Source organism: Aegilops tauschii, chromosome 3, assembly GCF_002575655.3.
Source record: "Aegilops tauschii subsp. strangulata cultivar AL8/78 chromosome 3, Aet v6.0, whole genome shotgun sequence".
NCBI classification, from domain to species: domain Eukaryota; kingdom Viridiplantae; phylum Streptophyta; class Magnoliopsida; order Poales; family Poaceae; genus Aegilops; species Aegilops tauschii.
Window position 1 is genome coordinate 43301322 of NC_053037.3, and position 19120 is coordinate 43320441.

General features: G+C 44.8%; 2 protein-coding genes across 3 annotated transcripts; one reads left to right on the forward strand and one right to left on the reverse strand.

The window, feature by feature from the left end:
* The first annotated feature begins 1789 nt into the window (after nt 1-1789).
* LOC109777892 (disease resistance protein Pik-2) lies at nt 1790-5914 on the forward strand. The gene is made up of 3 exons (XM_020336444.4): nt 1790-2753; nt 3501-5434; nt 5571-5914. The coding sequence occupies exons 1-2, from the start codon at nt 1918-1920 to the stop codon at nt 5431-5433; spliced, it is 2769 nt and encodes a 922-aa protein (XP_020192033.1). The 5' UTR covers nt 1790-1917; the 3' UTR covers nt 5434; nt 5571-5914.
* Nucleotides 5915-7030: 1116 nt separating this feature from the next.
* LOC109777890 (DNA excision repair protein CSB) lies at nt 7031-12260 on the reverse strand. Of its 2 annotated transcripts, none has more exons than XM_073509955.1 (7): nt 11952-12260; nt 11652-11790; nt 10925-11515; nt 10435-10831; nt 8818-10292; nt 8101-8529; nt 7031-8012 (listed from the first exon to the last, which is right to left on the reverse strand). In XM_073509955.1, exons 2-7 carry the CDS (start codon nt 11742-11744, stop codon nt 7332-7334), a joined length of 3666 nt encoding a protein of 1221 aa, XP_073366056.1. In that variant the 5' UTR covers nt 11745-11790; nt 11952-12260; the 3' UTR covers nt 7031-7331. The 2 variants fall into 2 exon arrangements, with proteins under 2 accessions (XP_073366056.1, XP_073366057.1); XM_073509956.1 differs by having other exon boundaries at nt 11652-11839; nt 11952-12239.
* Between the last annotated feature and the right edge of the window lie 6860 nt (nt 12261-19120).

Below are 19120 nucleotides of genomic sequence, written 5' to 3' on the forward strand. Positions count from 1 at the left end.
CACCTCTGTGGTGGCATGCAGATCTTTGTGAAGACATATTCAAGATCAGATGAGGATTAGAAGACCCCCGGCAAGGTCCTTGCCGGGGATGACAGCGCGCCGCGGCAAGACCCTTGCCGGGCCACCCGGCAAGGCCCTCACCAAGGACGCCAGCAGGGCCACCGCCAGGCCCGCGCCAACCATGTTTCCGCCGTCGTTCGCATGCAGCTGCCAGCTCAACCAGCTGAGCAGGCACCTGCGTGGCAACATGCAGCTCCCGGGCCAACTCGTCAAGCGCTTGCGTGACGGCATGCAGATCTTCGTGAAGGCTCCACCACCGCGCCACCCCAGCTGCCTGCCTGCCTACATGGCACCGCATGCCTCACTGGCCAGGGCGCGTGTCGAAGCGAGAAGGAGCGGCGACGGACGGGACGGGCCTCGCCCCCGTCCCCGATAAAGCAAGGGGACACCTAAGCTACGCATTAAATGCATCTTGTCCTGTAATACGAGCGATAAGCTCATAGCACTGTGCGCCTTTCCACCTCCTGTGTGCCACTATGGCAGCCCCTTTCGACTATAAAAGGAGGCCCATGGCATACTGGAGAGGGATTCGGCTCTTTCGAACCACGCACTCACCACAGCTAGTTCGAGAGCTCAAGAACTCTCTGAAATACACCCACCAAAGCAGGACTAGGGTTTTACGCATCCTCGCGGCCCGAACCTGGGTAAACGATCCTTGTGCTGATTACTAATCCTGCTTTTCTCGCAACCCCGCGCCCCGGCAACCGTAGTAGGGATTCTTGTGATCTCATATGTGTCATTTCCCCGACACAGATTGAGAGGGCATGTAAAGTGGGGTCTAGTATATTGTCCTTGTACACGTATTTGTATACGTATGTAATTGTAATTATGATCATCTATATATTGAGACGTGAGACTGGATGTCAACCACCCACGCAAAACCCTAAACCCTGTGTTTCAACTAATTGTCCGTTCCTCAATAGCCCAACAGTTCATTGTGAGCTTAGCATTTCATGCCGGAGAGAGCAATTTTTACATTGTTTCAGCCGAGTACTTAAACTACGGGCTACTAGGCTGTCTTGTGAACAGTATTTTAGGTTTTCTTGCATCTCGTTCATGTCTGGTTCTTGAGTCTTGACACCACTTTTATCAGTACCAAGGCCAGATCTGAACCCACTCGCCGGCCAGTCAGTCTTTCGAGTAGTACTAATTAGTATTTTGAGCCATTCCACATCAGCTTGTGAGCCGGCCGGCAAGACTTAGGTTATTTTATTTCCCCGACATCGGCCCAGCGGTGCAAAGCAGTCAAGATACAGTCACATATATTTAGAGCATGATTAATAATGTAGCCATTGATGGCTATAAGAAGTCGTCATGTCATCTATAGCCATTATTTATATGCACTCATACAATAATGCAGGCTATAAGGTTGGCTGTTATACTAATACTTTTTCTATCTCTCTCTTTCTCTCTCTTCACATTTATTGCATTTGTCTTGAAATATGTATATAGCTAGGCTCTTGCATGAGAGCCCACCTTCCTTACTTTTTCTCATCTTTCTTTTTCGCATAAGCAAAAAAGCCATGTAAGCAGGCTATAAGCCCACTATTGTATTTGCTCTTATACTACATTCAGTACATAGTCCCAACGGGCAACTTCCATGTGCTGAGTGTCGACCTTTTTGTTGAAGAGTCTGCTAAAACCGCAAATTACGCTAGATCTATCCTCGGGGGTTGCATGGAATATACACTGCCTACCTACTACACAGTACACACAGCTGTTTCCATTAGCACACCCAGTCTATCTATGACTATGAGTACATAGATAGATAGATGCACACCCAGTTTCCATTAGCTCGCACTGGTCATACTCCCAACAAACTACGCACTTCCAGATCCACTCCTCCAACCTCCAGCTATGCAGGTGGTGACGGGGGCCATGGGCGCCCTCATCCCCAAGCTCTTCCAGCTCCTCAACGAGGAGTACAAGCTTCAGAAGGGTGTGAAGCAAGACGTGGAGTTCCTCACCAAAGAGCTTCCGAGCATGCACGAAGCACTCCGCAAGGTGGCGGATGTACCGCGGCACCAGCTTGACAGGCAGGTGAAGATCTGGGCCGACGAGGTCAGGGAGCTGTCATACGTCATGGAGGATGTTGTTGACAGCTTCCTGGCAAGCGTCGAAGGCTCCGAGCCCGCCGCCAACTCGAATAAGCTCAAGGAGCTCCTGAAGAAGATGGGGAACTTGCTCCCCAAGGGCAAGACTCGCCGTAAGATTGCGAAGAAGATTAAAGGCATCAGGCTCCAAGTCAGGGAGGTGGCCGATAGGCGTGACAGGTACGGGGTCAATGATGCGGTTGCTAATCTAGCTGCAGCCCCAACTACCGTTGACCCTCGCCTGGTGGCTCTGTTCAAAAAGGAGACAGAGCTTGTTGGCATCGATGCGGCAAGGGACGAGATAATTAAGAAGCTCATGGATGGGGATGGGGATGTGCCTGAGCAACAATTGAAGATTCTCTCCATTTATGGAATTGGAGGACTTGGCAAAACAACTGTTGCCAAAGTTGTGCATCAGGGACTTCAAGAAAAATTCATGCTCAAGGCTTTTGTTTCGGTGGGTCAGAAACCTGATGTGAAGAAAGTTCTCAGGGACATTTTCCTTGATCTTGACAAGGAAGTATACAAGAAATCCAATGCACAAATGTTGGATGAAAAGCAGCTCATAGTAGAACTCCAAGAATTACTTGAGAATAAGAGGTACGCACCAACCACCTATGACTGGAGTTTATTTTATCTCAGATAATAACTTCAAGTTTGTATGCATTGACATTCAGGAAATATAGCTCAATGCCATCACTAATAACTGTATTGAGCACCCAAAATATGATCAAATTATGGAAATAAGTGATCACGTGTTGACATGGATGTCACCCAAATTAAATACAAAAGAATTGTCATTCATCTTTTTGTTATTAGTGCATATGTATCATCAATTCCGCATACATAGCTTTGTCTTGAGTATATTGAAGACACGAATTAGGAGCAACTGGATTATTGTCTTTGAGTTGTGTCTTGAGTACAATTTGGATAGTAAGTATTGATTCTAATGTATTTTTAGATTACAAAATACCTTCTGTTTTAATCTTTTCATGTCTGTATCATATGGGTCATGAAAATTATGTAGACTAAACATGAGTTTAAACTTAGATTTTGAAACTAAATTTGATATCACAAGAGAAATTATTTATTTTGAAATGAAATTAACCAGAACTAGAGTTCCAACCAGTAAGATAACATTGGTAAACTAACACATGTCAATATATATTTATCTTGCAGTAGTAGCCATATTCCTTTGATTTATTTGCTTATATGTTAATTGTTGTAGAAAGAATAGTACTGCAATTTTTGGATGGCCTTCCATATAGCTACCATATTTTTTAATACATGTATTCTGCACAAGTCCTAATTACTAATTTCATGCCTATGGTGATCTGATGTGGATAGGTACTTTATTGTTATTGATGATATATGGGACGCAGAAGCATGGGAAATAATCAGTTGTGCTTTCAAGGATAGTAACTGTGGAAGTAAAATAATCACAACTACCCGTAGTTTCGAAGTAGCCAGAAAGTCCGGTGAGGCTTACCAGCTAAAGCCACTTTCTCCCGGCAACTCTGAAAAATTATTGTATATGAGATTATATGGTGGTAGAAGCAAATGCCCTTTTGATCATCCGGTTGAGATATCTGAAAAGATTATACAGAGATGCGGTGGTGTACCATTAGCTATCCTTACAATAGCTAGTTTATTAGATGGTAAAGAGAAAGAGGATTGGTCTAAGGTCTATGACTCAATTGGTTTTGGGCACGGAAAAAACCAAGTTGTAGACAATACAAGAAAGATACTGCTATTTAGCTATTATGATCTACCCTATTACCTGAGACCTTGTTTGTTGTATCTAAGCATGTATCCAGAAGACTACACAATCAAAAAAGAAACTTTGATCTGGAAGTGGTCAGCAGAAGGTTTTATCAAGGAGGAACCGGGGATAAGGCAATATGAGCTTGGAGAGAGATACTTCAGTGAGCTGGTGAATAGAAGTATGATACAACCCATCTGGGGCGGTTATGGCTCATGTTTCGTGACTGGTTGTCGTGTCCATGATCTTGTGCTTGATATGATATGTCTATTGTCAAATGAAGAGAATTTTGTTAGGGTATGGGATGTTAATGATCAAAGGATATCTTGCCAAAGTAATGCTCGTAGGTTAGCCATCCAAAAGATAGTCTTGGAGCAGGATGACTCTCTGGCTAACATGTGCACCCCACAATTGAGGTCATTCAGTGCCATCGGATGTGATGTTCATGTGATGCCATCACTTACAAGTTTTGGAGCTTTACGTGTCCTAGATATGGAAGATTGTAGTTCTAGTGGAGATGGCAGTTATCATTTGGACCATCTTGGGAGTTTACTCCATTTGAGGTACCTAGGATTGTGGAGAATAGATAAGGTACCTGAAAAAATAGGGAATCTGAAGTTTTTGCAGACACTGGACTTGGAGGATACTAGGATAAAAGAATTGCCACAAAGTTTTGCTCTGTTAAGGCAACTCAAGCGCTTGCATTTTGTAGTCGCTGAAGGAATAGTTGGGATGCATTTGCTGGGGAACCTAACATCATTGGAAGATCTACAGTTGAGATTTGACACTTGGTCTCCTGAGTTTGTAGTAGAGCTGCGCAAGCTGACGATGCTGAGGAATCTCGACCTTAGCGTTGGGCCTTACAAAGGCTCGGATGATAGCCAGGTGAAAGCTCTGGTGAAGTCTCTTGGCAAACTGAAAGAGATCCAAATTCTGGACATTTACTTTGGGGGTTATGTGAGTATTGGACCCCAAGGGTGGGAAGGTTATGTGCCACCTCGACAGCTCCGTGAATTCAGGCTAAGAACGGAGAAGGACATGTTGCCGGTGTGGATAAACCCGTCACTTGTTCAGAACCTCACCAGTTTATGGTTCAATCTGAAGGAAGTGAAGGCGCGGGATATGGAGATCCTTGGGAGTTTCCCAGAGCTCGTTACTCTACGGTTGACTGATATGTTTCTGGGGTTGAGCGAGTCGCAGGACTTTCTCCCAGACGTCATGGGGGGGTTATTCCCCAAGTTGAGGTACTTCAGTACACCTGCACCGCTGAGGTTTCTGGAGGGAGCGATGCCGAGCCTTGAATCCCTTGATTACTGTTATCTCGAAGTGGATCAGTTGAAGCGTGACAGCAGCTTTGTGTTTGAGTTCGGTAGCTGGGAAAACCTCCATTCACTCCACAAAGTGAAAGCTCACTTCCGTCCAGGTGCACCTCAAGAGAATGAGGACGAAGCTGTGGTTGCGCTGGAGCTCGCAGCCAACCAACATCCCAACCGTCCTAACCTTGAAGTCCTGAGATAGGGTAAGTACATGCATGCTTCTAGCTGAGTTTTACATACATCCTGTCTCTCTCACCAAACAAAACTGGGAGATGTATGTGCCCAATATCTCCAATATATCATTTTTTTTACACTTATATGTATGAGCTCTATTTGCAGGAAGCAGAAGCAAATTAACTAATTGTCGTCAAGACAATTAGTGGAGTACCTACTACACTTCCTTTTCAAGCAACCTCCTCCTCCATCGATCTTCGCTTCAACTATTATCTGTCTGCACCCTGCAGCTGATGAATGGCGGCCACTAAGAGCTTCTACCACTGCTTAATTTGTGCACCTGAATTCTTATCTTTTTTTCCTCCCAAGCTCTGGAATTGTAATAAGCTATTACCTTTCATTCTTTACGCTACGATGCTATCAGGTTTTCGTCCCATGGTTCAGCAAAAACAGATGCGAGCAGTGGGTTTCCTGATAGTGCGCAAAACTCATTAACCCTTTTCCCTTTTGCTGCTTGACACTTTGTTGTTTTTGCAATGGATCTGAGTAGGAAAAATTTACTTGCCATTCCCATGAGTACACTTTGATATTTCTTCCGAGCTGATTTCACCATGCTATATATTTATCCAATACCTGTTGATGCAACTAGAGTACAGCTATTGAAGTTATCACAATGGTGAGAGCGCCACAAATGTTTGAAGTACCTCTTTGCTAATGTGTATACATGTTTCAGGTGCGTTTAGTTCGTTTCCCAGCATTAATTCTACTGCATTTTTAGGATTGTTTTCTTCCCCACACAGCCATCAAATTGTTTTGCTTTTTTTCAAGAAGGGGGTCACCTCGACCTCTGCATCACCGTGATGCAGACCCATAGAATTGTTTGCTTCTGGAATGAAAGTTTCACTCCTCTATTCAATGTTTTGCTTGTGGATGAAACTGAAACAGTCCTAGGATATCAATTAGAGTTCAGCAACTTGCGAAAATGACTTAACAAGTAGCTCTGCCTCTGCACAACCAGAAACTGCAAATTCAGTTTGATCTCAAGATACACCACCTCCACCAACCAGAATTTCAGAGATAGTACACCAGAGTATTACTTTCATCATAAGAACCCTGTAGTTTCAACTCAAAATGCATATCATCTTCCAGAAATCTGAAAAACGAAAATCCTGAAGGCATACTACGAGGGAAATATATATACAGATGAGGGGGAAAAGAGAGCGCGAAAATAATTATTCACAACAATCATTTACCACAACCCAGAATTCAGAGATACGCCAGAGTAATACTTTCATAATAAGAACCAGAACTAGTCTAGTTTCAGCTCAAAATCGACATCGTCTTCTAGAAATCTGGAGAGAAAAAATCCTGAAAGCAATACTACAAGGGAAATATATTAACAGACGACTGGAAAAAGAGAGTGCAAAAATAAATATTCACAACAATTGTTTGCTTGAATAAAGCCCCCGCATAATCGATGCCTAGCAATTGCATCTGGAGTAATGTATGATACATAAAAGTATATTTGAAACCACCATAAATGCAAGAAAAGTGACCACACCGCGCCCAAACAGAAACAGAACGACGCATACAAATATTATAAGAAAAGTAGAAGCACGGAGACAGAAAGCAATATTTGTAAATTCAGATTGCAGTCTGTTTCCCAGTAAACATGTACACCAAAACAGGATAAAAGGCAAGGGCTTCTGAAAACCACTAATTTAACTGGGGAGAAAAAGAACCCGTGACCTAATTAATATTTCTGTGCCATCTCTTCCATGCAAAAGAAAAGTACTGTATCTGTCAGCCAAACGAAGGATTTAAGAGAAAACTATCAATCTCTGTATCAACATCCTATCTAAATGAATTTTATGAGAGAATCTACTCCTAATCAAAAATTTGCGCCCATGAACTACAGCTGCAAATTTACCCGTACTCGGGTTTCAGCACCCACGTCGCGCCGCCTGCGCCCCTTTGCAAGGTTGCTATCTCCTTCAGCAGGTTCTTGAACACCAGCATATCCTTGGGCTGTATGCGGTTCTTGAAATGTTCCGTCAAGCTCGTCGAGCTGGCGGAGCCACCATTCTGTTGTATGAAGGTGCACAACTGGCGGATCAGGACCTCAGGCTGCACAATCATGTTCCTGCTAGAAGAAGAGTTAGATGTGCGTCCGTTCTCTGTCGAGCCTGGTCTCTGGTTGGAAGTGGAGCCCAGGCTGAGTTGATGTTCCAGTGCATCTGAAGCTGCCCCCTCTCGCGTTCCACACATCTTAGCCAAAAGCTCGGCGGAGGACAGTGCTTTGCCATGTAGAGCGCCCACCTGAAGACTTTGAACCCTGCTGCTGCTGCTTGAACCTTCTGATGGCTGCGAAGAACTGACCAGCTGGGTGTTGAGTGTTGACCCAAATTTCCTGCGGACAGAGGTCGGTGCCCCGGCAGCACCAGCTCTTCCTGTCCATGTGGGAACAGCAAAATCATCACGGCTTCTGAGCATCCGTGATTGGCGTAAAGCCTCGGCTGCCCTTTGTGCCACCTGTGAAGCCTCTGCTTCTAGCCGCAGCTTCTGATCGTCGTTAGCACTCATTATGGCATCATGATTTATAGCACTCTGTGCAAGTACAAAATTGAGGGTTATTTACAAAATATTGAACAGAAAAACTAAAGAACAGAGGGCGGGATCAGCACAAATTACTTACATGAACGCCCTGGCCATCAAAAAGACTCTTCAAAATGTTGGATTCTTCATCCGCTTGGTCAGATCTAAGGTCTGATTTCCCATCTCCATCAACAGATGGTTCAGCCTCTGCGCTGGTCGGTAAAGCTGAAGGTCGCTCGCCTCGCTCCTCGCCATCTGGAGCACCGATGTTCACATCTTCAGACAGTTGGCCAAAAATGTTTGATGTTTCAGTTGAACCATTCTTGTCATCATCTTGCAATGTGAATAAATCTTTCATGTCTCTGGCTTTAAAGAACCTCCTTTGCTGAGGGTTTTTCAGTACTTTGTTTGTGAGAAAATGCTTGTATATCTGTCGATGGTAGACTTTCTCCTCTATCGTCCCACGTGTGATCAACCTGTAAACTGTCACATCTCTTTTTTGCCCAATTCGCCATGCTCGTTCCCTGGCCTAGTCCACCGAAAGTTTAATCAGGTTAGCGTGATCACTTGTCCTAGGACATAAAACAACAGGAGAATATCTTTGCTGCTATTTCAACAGAGGACGCCTTAAAATTATTTTATCTACCATGTACTCATCGGCATCCATTTTTGGATGTCAACCATCTCTTCCAAATCCAAAAGGTAAGATAATGAAACCTTAATGTAATTTTATCAAATGACAATGCATCTGCAAAGGTTAAAAGGTGGTAGGTGCAGAATTATATACAGGGCAGGCAAAATTTCACATGGACTATACCTGCATGTCTGTCGAAGGGTTCCAGTCAGGATCGAATATTATAACCCTGTTTGCACCAGTCAAATTCGTACCCAATCCACCAACTTTTGTTGTCAGAATGAAAATGAAAATTTCATCTGTATTATTGAACTCATCAATGAGTGCCATTCTTTGCTTTGGAGGTGTAAGTCCATCCATTCTACGATATTGGTAGTCGCGGGCAGTCAAGAAGTTTTCCAAAATGTCAAGCATCTGTTGGGTCTGAGCAAAAAGAAGAACACGATGGCCTTGATCTTTCCAGACTTTAAGTACTTGCTCAACCACTTTCATCTTCCCACTTCTTTCAATATTCCCATAGTCAGGATTCTGAGCGGCTTGTTCTCTCTCAAGAAGATCAGGATGATTACATATCTTCCTTAGGACATCTATCCCGTAAAGGGAGTTTCTGTTACCATCAAATATTTGCTCCACCTCTGAACTAGCAAGGAATGCACGATAAGTAGCACGTTGCTCTTGAGTTAAACTACAGAAAAGAACCTGCTCTGTTTTCTTGGGAAGCTGTGCATTGACATCAGCTTTCATTCTCCTAAGAAGATATGGCATGATCAAGTCACGCAGGACAACAGCACATCTGTACGCTGTGGACACTTGCAATGGTGTTGCATTAGCATACCCACCGACAGTAATTGGAACTGAGAACTCGGTCTCAAACACTGGAAGGACTCCTAATTTCCCAGGGAACACAAAATCAAAGAGAGACCACAGTTCCGAAAGTTTATTCTGGATAGGCGCCCCTGTCATAATTATCCTGTGCACAGTCTGCAATTGCTTGCACACGAGAGTTACTTCGGCATTAGGATTCCTTATGCGGTGACCCTCATCCAATACAGCATATCCCCATTCTACATCAAGCAACTTCTCCCGTATGATTCTTAGCTGCTCGTATGTAGTCAGAAGCAAACCTGACCCTGAATTTACAACACGTGAAATCAAGTCATCCCACTTTTGTGCAGGCTTCATACGTGTAACCTCTTCCTGGTCGCTATCCCAAGAAACATCACTCTCAGAATCACTGTATCTCTTGCCCTTTTTACTTGAACTGTTTGCAGAATCATGTAAGATCTCAACTTTGAATTTTGGATACCACTTACTGGCCTCCCTTCGCCACTGTTGCAAAAGGGTCACAGGACAGATAACAATACTAGGCTTGTACATACCACTGTCATGCAAAGCACCAAGAAATGATAAGACCTGCACGGTCTTTCCTAAGCCCATTTCATCGCCAATTATTCCACCAGCCCTTTGACAATGTAACTCCCATAACCACTGCACTCCCACTTTTTGGTAGTCAAACAGCTGTGTGTAAACTGAGCCAGGAATTCTTAAACCACCTTCAAGGATGACTGGAGGTAACCCATCAGAACCTTCTATTACCTCATCTTCATTCTCAGACACAGAAGCTGATGCGGCTGCATCTCCCACATCCTCATCTGCAACTGCAGAAACCAGACATGGTAAGTTCACTGAGGTATCTTGGTACAAAGTAGTAGCAAATAAAGAAACCTGACTGCATTTTCAATGTGCATAGAATAACACTAAAGCAAAAAAGCTCTGAAGGCTGAAGAAGCCTTGGCATACCATCCAATAATGTCTCCTTCTTTGAATTGGCTTTCATCCATTTCTTGCCAGGCAACGGTCTCTTGGTCTTACTCTTTAGCCTTTTGTTTTTCCGCTCATCTGAACTGGGAAGGCCAGGGCGTTTTAGAGGTACTCCAAGCCTTTGAAACGGAGCAGTCGGTGCTTCCAGCTTAGGCAAGAACTCCGCATCAAGCAATTTGGTAGTTGGGCGGCTTTGTGCCATGTTCTGCATTGCCTGAGCAACTTTAGCAATGCTGGAAGCTTCAATGGTTTCCTCGGCTTGTTCTGCAGAGCCATTTTGCCTGCTAGAAGTTCCAGGGCGTTCAACGCGCTTCTCAAAGCCCTTCAACTTGTGAAACGGTGTCAGCAAACCCTTCCTTATCAGCTCTTCCCTTTCCTACAAAACAGAATGTAGCATCAGGAGGCAGAGTAACACAACAATAAGTACAGAATATGAGAGCCCCTAGTGCTAGTTAGGCTAATAACTCACAGTCTCCATGAACCCCGCAGAAGCTCCATCGAGCACTGTGTCGAAGTCGTCGTCATCATCGTAGGTGACGGTTTTCAACCGACGCGTCGGCGACTTCTTCTTAGGCCCACCAGGCGGCTTCAGTGACTTCTTCCGCCTCGGCTCGTCTTCGACCAGCATTGCCAGCATCTTGTCTTTTTGGTTGCCCGACCCGGACGGGCCAGGTCCCGACTGCAATATCTCTCGCTGAATCTGCACCTTAGCCCTCTTGAGGCTCCTGAGCCGCTCAGCGGCAAGCGCCTGCTGGAGGGCTCCTCCACGAGGGGCGTCTTCATCAGCATTCTCCTCCTCCTTCACCTTCTCCTTCTTCTTCTTCTTATTATCCTCAGCATCAGCGCTACCCGAGCCACCGCCGCCGCTTTTCTTTCCAGCAGCTTGTTTAGCCCCTCCGAGCGTGGAAGCCACAGCGTCGATCTCAAGCTGCACGGAGCGCAGTTTCTGGTGCAGTTTGGCCTGAGCATCATCTTGAGGCGTTGTCAGGCTACTCTCCTGGTCACCGGTGGCGGTCGGCCCCGGCGTCTCGGCGTCGCCCTTCTTCGGGTCGGTTTTCGCCTGCAAAAGGAAATGAAACGCGGCAGGCATGAGAAGGCGTACGAACAGGCTCTCCCTGTGAGAAACTGCTACTGGTTTTGTTGTGCACGGGAAGAAAAGGAATGGATGGATGGACGGATGAGGGATGGATTCTTGCCTGCGACAGGATCTTCCTCTCGATGTCGTCGATGTTGGCGGAGGTGACGCCGAGGCTGTGCAGCAGGCGCTGGTCGTCGTCCTCCTCCGCCATTGTGAATCAGTACGGAAGAATCCGCCTTGGCAGTCGATCAATTCACCTAGGCGCGGGCACGGAAGAGGGTTAACCAACCTGGTGGGTGGGTTCAGCTGAATTCGAACCCCAAAAGAAAAGAAAAGAAAGGGCTTCTTCTTCAGGCGGATCTAGGCGGCGTGCCGGGAAGGCAAAGCAAGAACTCGCGTATGTCAGGCCAGCTCGTACCTCAAACCCAGCGGGGGAAGAGTCGGCGGCGGGGAGGAAGGGGAACGGCGCCGCCGGCGGGAGGCGGGGGGTCCGAGGCGGCGGCGAGGGGTCTAGGGCACGGGCGCGCGGGCGGGGCGTTGGGCGCGGGTTGGTGGGTCAGGGGAGAGGAAGAGGAGGGGACGGGGACGGGGACGGGGCGGCGGGATCGATGGATTGGATGAGTGCGGCCGAATTTGGGGGAGGAGTCGGAGTCGGAGGCGGAGGGGAGGAAGCAGAAGACCCTCTCTCCCTCTCCCCGAGTCGGTTCATCAGCTCGGCTTTTGGGGCAGGAATAAAACCTTTTGTTGTATGTACCCCAACAAAATCTTGAGAAAATGAGACGCGTGCGTGTGTACGGTCATCAGGCTGTACACGTATGACACGTTATATTCGGTCCTCTAATGTCAAATCTGCGTAGTTGGTCTATTTATTGTTTTCTTGACTACCCCTATGTTTTTTCTTTCTTTCTTTCTTTAGGATTTGACTACCCCTATGTTAGTCGAATATTATCTGCTCCGCAAACATGTTGCGCGCCCAAAAAAAGAACATCATTCGCGAATCGCAGGTCGAGATCCACGTACCAGAGTGCACAAACTATCTGAAACATAATCAAGAGGTTTGTTAAATCTTGTATTTGGTTGTGTTGTGGATTCTGAAAAAGGTATAGTGAGCCGTGAGCTATGAGAAAATTGATGTGAACTTCTGCTTGGTTGAGACAATTGTAAAACAGTAGATTTGGTTGTTACTTGCGTGTGATGCCCTTGGAGTCTGAGTGGATTTATCCTATGCTAATTGCATGAAACAATAATATGTGTATTAGTAGGCAATTTAACGGCCATTTCACAAAGAAAATTATGACAACGTAAACAATTCATGGCTAATACATAGGGAACTCAACTATTTTTTTTATGCTGCATATGTATAAATAGATAGTGATCCTGTAATTATTTTTTTCAAGCCACTTGCTTCACGCTCAAACCCTTTGCACTTACTTCAAAACAAAACTTTGCACTGAAAATTCAAATTTAACTTGTTAATTGTGTGATCGTGTTGGTAATTGTAGACCTGACTTTAACGTTTGTATTGTTTTGTCATACACAAACTATAACATGTACAACTATTACAAAAGTTAGGTACATAATATAATTTTATGTGAGACTTAATATAATGTTTTTTGTAGTTATTGTTTTTCCCTGTGAGTACCAATCAATTATGGATATGCGCAAGCATCCTGGTGTATATAGGCATGTGTTTGATATTGCCGTGCCAAAGACAATTATCGTACTAACGGTCAAGATGAGGCGTCGGCGGCAGGTTAAGGCGCACACGCGGAGCGGCATTGGGTATGAAATCGGTGGGTCTGGGAAGAGGAAGAGGAGGGGATACAACGGCGGAATTGATTCAACAGACGCATCTGAAAGTGCTAGTTATCGACTAGAGGGGGGTGAATAGGCGATTTTTATGAACGTCTTCAAAACATGGGAGTTTCGAAGACAAACAATAGAAATGAACCTATTGACATGCAGCGGAAGGTAGACTACACTAGGCCAGCCATAGTCAAGTATTCAATGAAGTGAAAGCACGAAGACTAATAGCAGCTAGGTAGTAAAGATCAGGATGGAAGATAGTATGAAGCCAATCAACGATAGAAGTCACACAGTGAAGTCAAAACAGGTAACACAGGCAGGCAATGACTTCACAAAGACAAACTGTAAGTAAAGAGAGGGAGAAGATAGAACCAGTCACTTGATGAGGACAAGGATTTGTTGGATCGGTTCCAGTTGCTGTGACAACTGTACGTCTGGTTAGGGAGGCTGAGATTTAACTCAGAAGACCGTGTCTTCACCTTATTCCCTTTGAGCTAAGGACACCCAGTCCTCGCCCAATCACTCTGGTAAGTCTTCAAAGTAGACTTCCAAACCTTTACAGACTTCGTTCACAGGCGATCCACAATGACTCTTGGATGCTCAGAACGTGACGCCTAACCGGATGGAGGATTCACAGTCCTCAAGTGTAACAAGTCTTCAGGTCACGCGGACAGAAAGACTTCAGTGATGCCTAACACTCTTTGGCTCTGGGTGTTTGGGCTTTGTCCTCGCAAGGATTTCTCTCTCTCAAAAGCTTCGGAGGTGGGTTGCTCCGTGCACTAACTCTGAGCAGCCACCAATTTATGGTGTAGGGGGTGGGCTATTTATAGCCATTAGGCAACCCGACCTGATTTGTCCGAAATGACCCTGGGTCATTAAGGAACTGACACGTGTTCCAACGGTCAGATTTCAAACACACGCGGCAGCTTGACTTGGGCTACAAGTAAAACTGACTCATCCAACTCTGGATAAGATTTGCTCTCATTGTCTTCGCTCGAAGACATAGGTTTTGGTTGAGCGTCACTTCAGTCACTCTGACTTTGTTCATTGGGACCCCACTTAACAATACGGTGGTTCCAATGACTCAACAAAGAAGAAAAGGAAGCAACGAAACAACTAAGTCTTCGCGCTCCAAAGTCTTCACGCGATGTCTTCTCTTGTCATAGTCTTCAATGTGAATATCTTCACATACCACCATTGTCTTCAATGTCTTCATACATTTTTAGGGGTCATATCCAGTAGGTAAACCGAATCAATGAGGGACTACTACCTGTGTTATCCTGCAATTCTCACAAACCTCAACCAGGTTTGTCGTCAATACTCCAAAACCAACTAGGGATGGCACTAGATGCACTTACAGCATCTAGCCGAATTTGGGGAGAGAGAAGAAGACTCTCTCTTTGCCCTCCCTATAGTCAATTCATCGGGTTAGTTCTGTGAAAAGAAAAGAAAAAATATTTCATTGTACCTAGAAAAATCACGAGAAAACAATATGTGTATGTATGGTTATTTGACGATACATGTATGACATGTTGTGTATGTATGGTTATTTGGCAGTACACGTATGACATGTTATGTGCTCATATAATGTCAATCCACACAGTTGGTCCATTTATCATTTTTGACCACCATTACATATGGACCCCAATAATGCACCGACATTTTCTTAGGAAGATCAGCCGGGCGAACTATCGATCTTCCAACAAGGCAAGAATGAATGAACATTTTCATTCGCTCAAAAAACAACTCTTAGTGAATGCTTCAAAATTGCCATGCAAAAATAGACAAATTTATCATGATCTTTTATATGGATTTACCATGTTTTAAAGTAAAATTTATCATGTTGTATTAAAAAATGTCAGAAAATTGTGATGCTGCAGCAGAGTACTTGCCCTGCGTATTCCATCGATTTGCCATGATTATAGCATGAAGAATTGACAGCTTACAAAAAAAGAAAAAGGAAATTTTTGATCTGGGAGATCTCCTAGTGCAAGTTTCATTACCCTAACCAGGTAGAATTAAACAAACGCTTTGGTTTGCCAAAAAAGAAACCATCCAACGAATTTTCTAGAATTGCCGTGCGAAAACAGATGAATTTTGCCATGTTGTTGTGATGGATTTGCCATGTTCTAAAGTAAAACTTGTCATGTTGTATAAAAGACTGTTAGAAATTGTTCATCCTGCAACGGTGTACTTGCGATGCATTTTCGGGGATTTGCCATGAGTAGCATGAAAAATGTCAGCCTAAAAAAGGAAAATGGTGAGAATTGCCATGCTCAGGATTTGTCATGTTGCTGGAGGAAATTGCCATGCCACATCGACGTAAAATGTGACGATTGTCATATCCCAAGAACATAATTTGTCATCCCGAAAAGTGTTCGCTCAGATTGCCATGCAGAGCGAACCGTGTACTATCGCGAACTCATAGTTCGCTCGGAGGGGTGTCTAGAAGCGTACACTTTGGGATTCATGCAGTGGATCCAATGGCGTAGAGGACGTTCGTTGCGAGCCGCGTAGTTTCTAATATCAATACAATAGCATTTAGGATTAAAGTTTAATGTATTTATAGTTATGCTAAAACCAGGCTGGTCGGTGCAACTTTAACTAGGTAGCCCAACTGGAGCTGAACTGCAAGACGAACATCGGGCAGGCGTATTTGCAGAGAAACGGAATAACGAAGAAAGCCAGTTTTTTTGGTGCTCTCACATATGGGACCTGGCTTGACGTAGCGATCACACAAAGTTTACATAAATTTGTACCGTAACGTACATGTATCTGGGTTGCAGGATGAAATTTTGTTTGGATCTGGACCGAACACCATCCTATGAACACCAAAGACCGAATAGAATAATGGACAACCTAGAAGATCGAATAATTTCAATTGTCAATCAGTTATATAAAAAGCCTAATTCATAGAACACTTTAGCTACATTTCATTCAGCTGAAATTTCACTTATGGGTCAGTCCATTTTGTGGCCATTGGATTTTTCTTTGAGATTCATGTTACGTCTTTTCCCTGATCTGTGTTGTTTGTTGTGTGGGCTTTTTATTGACTAACCCGTTATTTGGGCCAGTCGATTTCCTTCTGGGCCGAATCCCATATATGTGTGATCCAGCCCTCCTCTCTCTCCCTACTTTTTTTGATGTTTTTTTGTTTTTCTTTGTTAGTTGGTTTTATTTTTATTTTGTGGATTCTTTTTGGGATGTTGGGTGAGTGTAATGTAAACGAATAAATAATTTGCAATATGTGCGAAAATTACACTGCTATATGATTATTGTTTGCGTACTAAAAATGTTCGATTTAAGAGCGAAGTTGTGTGCAAGTTTTGCAAACTTTTTTTCTTATTTTTAATGGGTAATAATAATGCTACTAATTCATTATTCATTATTTTAATTTATTTTTGTTTCTTGTTAAAAGGTACTCCCTCCGTCTCAAAATTCTTGTCTTCGATTTGTCTAAATACGGATGTATCGAGTCACGTTTTAGTATTAGATACATCCATATCTACACAAATCTAAGACAAGAATTTTGACGTAGTAACTTTGATCCTCCTCGAGTTTGTCCCTTTGGACATAGTCGACGGAGTTTTGACGTAGATTTCGTGTCATCTCCTTGAGATGGTGAGGTTAGGGTCTCGTCGTGCATGCACGATGACGAGATTTGGTGTTTGGTGTTTCAGATGTATTCAAGGGTTTAACGGCGACGACTGCGTCTCCAGGGCATTGGTCTTTCGGGACACGTGCAAGATGACTTTTGGTTGTCATCGAGAAGAGCAAGCCGGCTTTGATAGGGGAGTGACGACAACGGCGCGTCGTTCTGACGTCGATAGTGATCGTTCGGTGGCCTAGAGACCTTGATGTAATTTTTATTATGTTTTTTTATAAAGGGCACTTTTATTAACGAAAAGTAATCTCTACCGTGTTAGAGATACTTCCGATGAATGTTTATTATAGATCTTAATCCTTTTTGGTGGGGGGGTGGGGGGGACTCGGCACTACATGGTGGCATTCGAGGGTTTCCTTCGTTGCGGCTCTCGGTCCCGTTTCCGAAATCTTGGAGCTCTATCGGATCAAACTCAACCTTGTAGATCCTTGGGCTTTTACGGCGCTCGTCGCATTCACCCATCTCAACGCGGGACGAGACTTGCCTGCTCCCTTCCATGCTCCCATCCGTGCTCCCGCATACGTGGCTTGATTTGATTGGAAGAAAATAAGGCCCGGCCCCATCCCCTGAAAATCAGGGGGGAGATGATTAGATTAGAAAAGAAAAAGGGAAAAGAACAGCCGTAGGATGAAGTGGGAGCACGGATGGGAGCATGGAGAGGGAGCAGGCAAGCCGGATCCCTCAACGCGAGGCCGGACTTGGCGGGACCCACAAGCTTGACCTTTGACGGAAAATCCTATACGACCGGGTCGTATAGTTCTATTCGGTAGGCCCACTTAATCGAGCGACATCTGGCAGTGCGCATCTCAACGCAACGAGCTACCTTCTTCTCGAATTCCCTCCATGGAACCAACCACTGTTGTCGTTCTCTTTATGGTTCAGATCTCAGACCTGCCGCTGGTGCTCCACCACCGACGACCGGCGGAGCCACACTTCTTGCCGTCGGCGCGATTTCCCCCGCTAACAACGTCTGTCCAGGCTGTTTGCCCCGTCGGTCGTGGCCAAACTCCTCGACACCGGCACAATCATCTTGCTCGCCCCCGCCAGTCGAGGCCAGATTCCTTGACGTCGGGCAAGTCTGCTGTTTGCCGCCGGCGTAACTCCAATGCTTGCCGCTGTCGTGAGCCCTCTTGGTTGTCTCGGCACTAGAGCAGTCTAAGAAAATCCATCTACTCGGGCAGACTTACGGCAATGGAGTTGGCTGGCTGGCTGCCTCCGTCTTGCCGTGTCACCATCGTCTTGCCGCGATGCCGTCGTCGTCAGGAACGAGCACACCGGGCATGGAATCGAGATTTGGCAAAGGAAATCAGGAAACAAGGTAAATTGTTGCGCCGAGATTCACGCTGCCACGTGTTGCTAATCCAAATGGGTCTCCAGATCAGAAGTATACGACCTAGTCGCATAGGATTTTTTTCCTGCGAAATGCTGATAGAGGAGATCTTGGAAGGTTGGAGTAAAATGCATGCATTGTCCTTAAACTTGGTGACCATCTCCACAATGATCCTTAAACTCATAAATTGCTTCAATACGATCCCAGAATTTGAGAATACCGTTTTAGTACGATCCTTAAACTTGACGAATCTGTCCTGTGATACGTCTCACATTCACATACGTTTCATGTACCCTGCGAAGTTTTTTTTAGAAAAAATTCTCCGATTTTATTTAATTACATAAAAAATAGGAAATCGTGCTCTACGCAGAGGACACTGGCTAGCTAGCTAGCCGCTAAATGAGAAAAGACGCCATGCTCTAGAGAGCTGGTGGTACAGTACAGGGATAAGTTAAGGTGGCCGATGCATCGATCTTCCAAGGGGTTCGGTTCAACGGTTGATGGCTTTCGAAGTCGAGGAAGGATTTTCAACTTTCAAGGGTTGTTTTCCGGTCAGACTGTTTGTCAATTATCCAAAGAACCAATGCTTTGACGGTTAATCGGTTATCAGTGGGACTCATCACTGCTGATATCAAGGAATTAACATCGTTCTTTTCGTCTGTTCATTTTAGACATATAAATCGTTTGTCGAGTGCCGCAGCACATATTCTATCTTGGTCTTGTGAGTCCTCTAGTAACTCTATTTTTCATGTAACCCCGGATTGTATCCGGGAGGCACTCTCCCTCG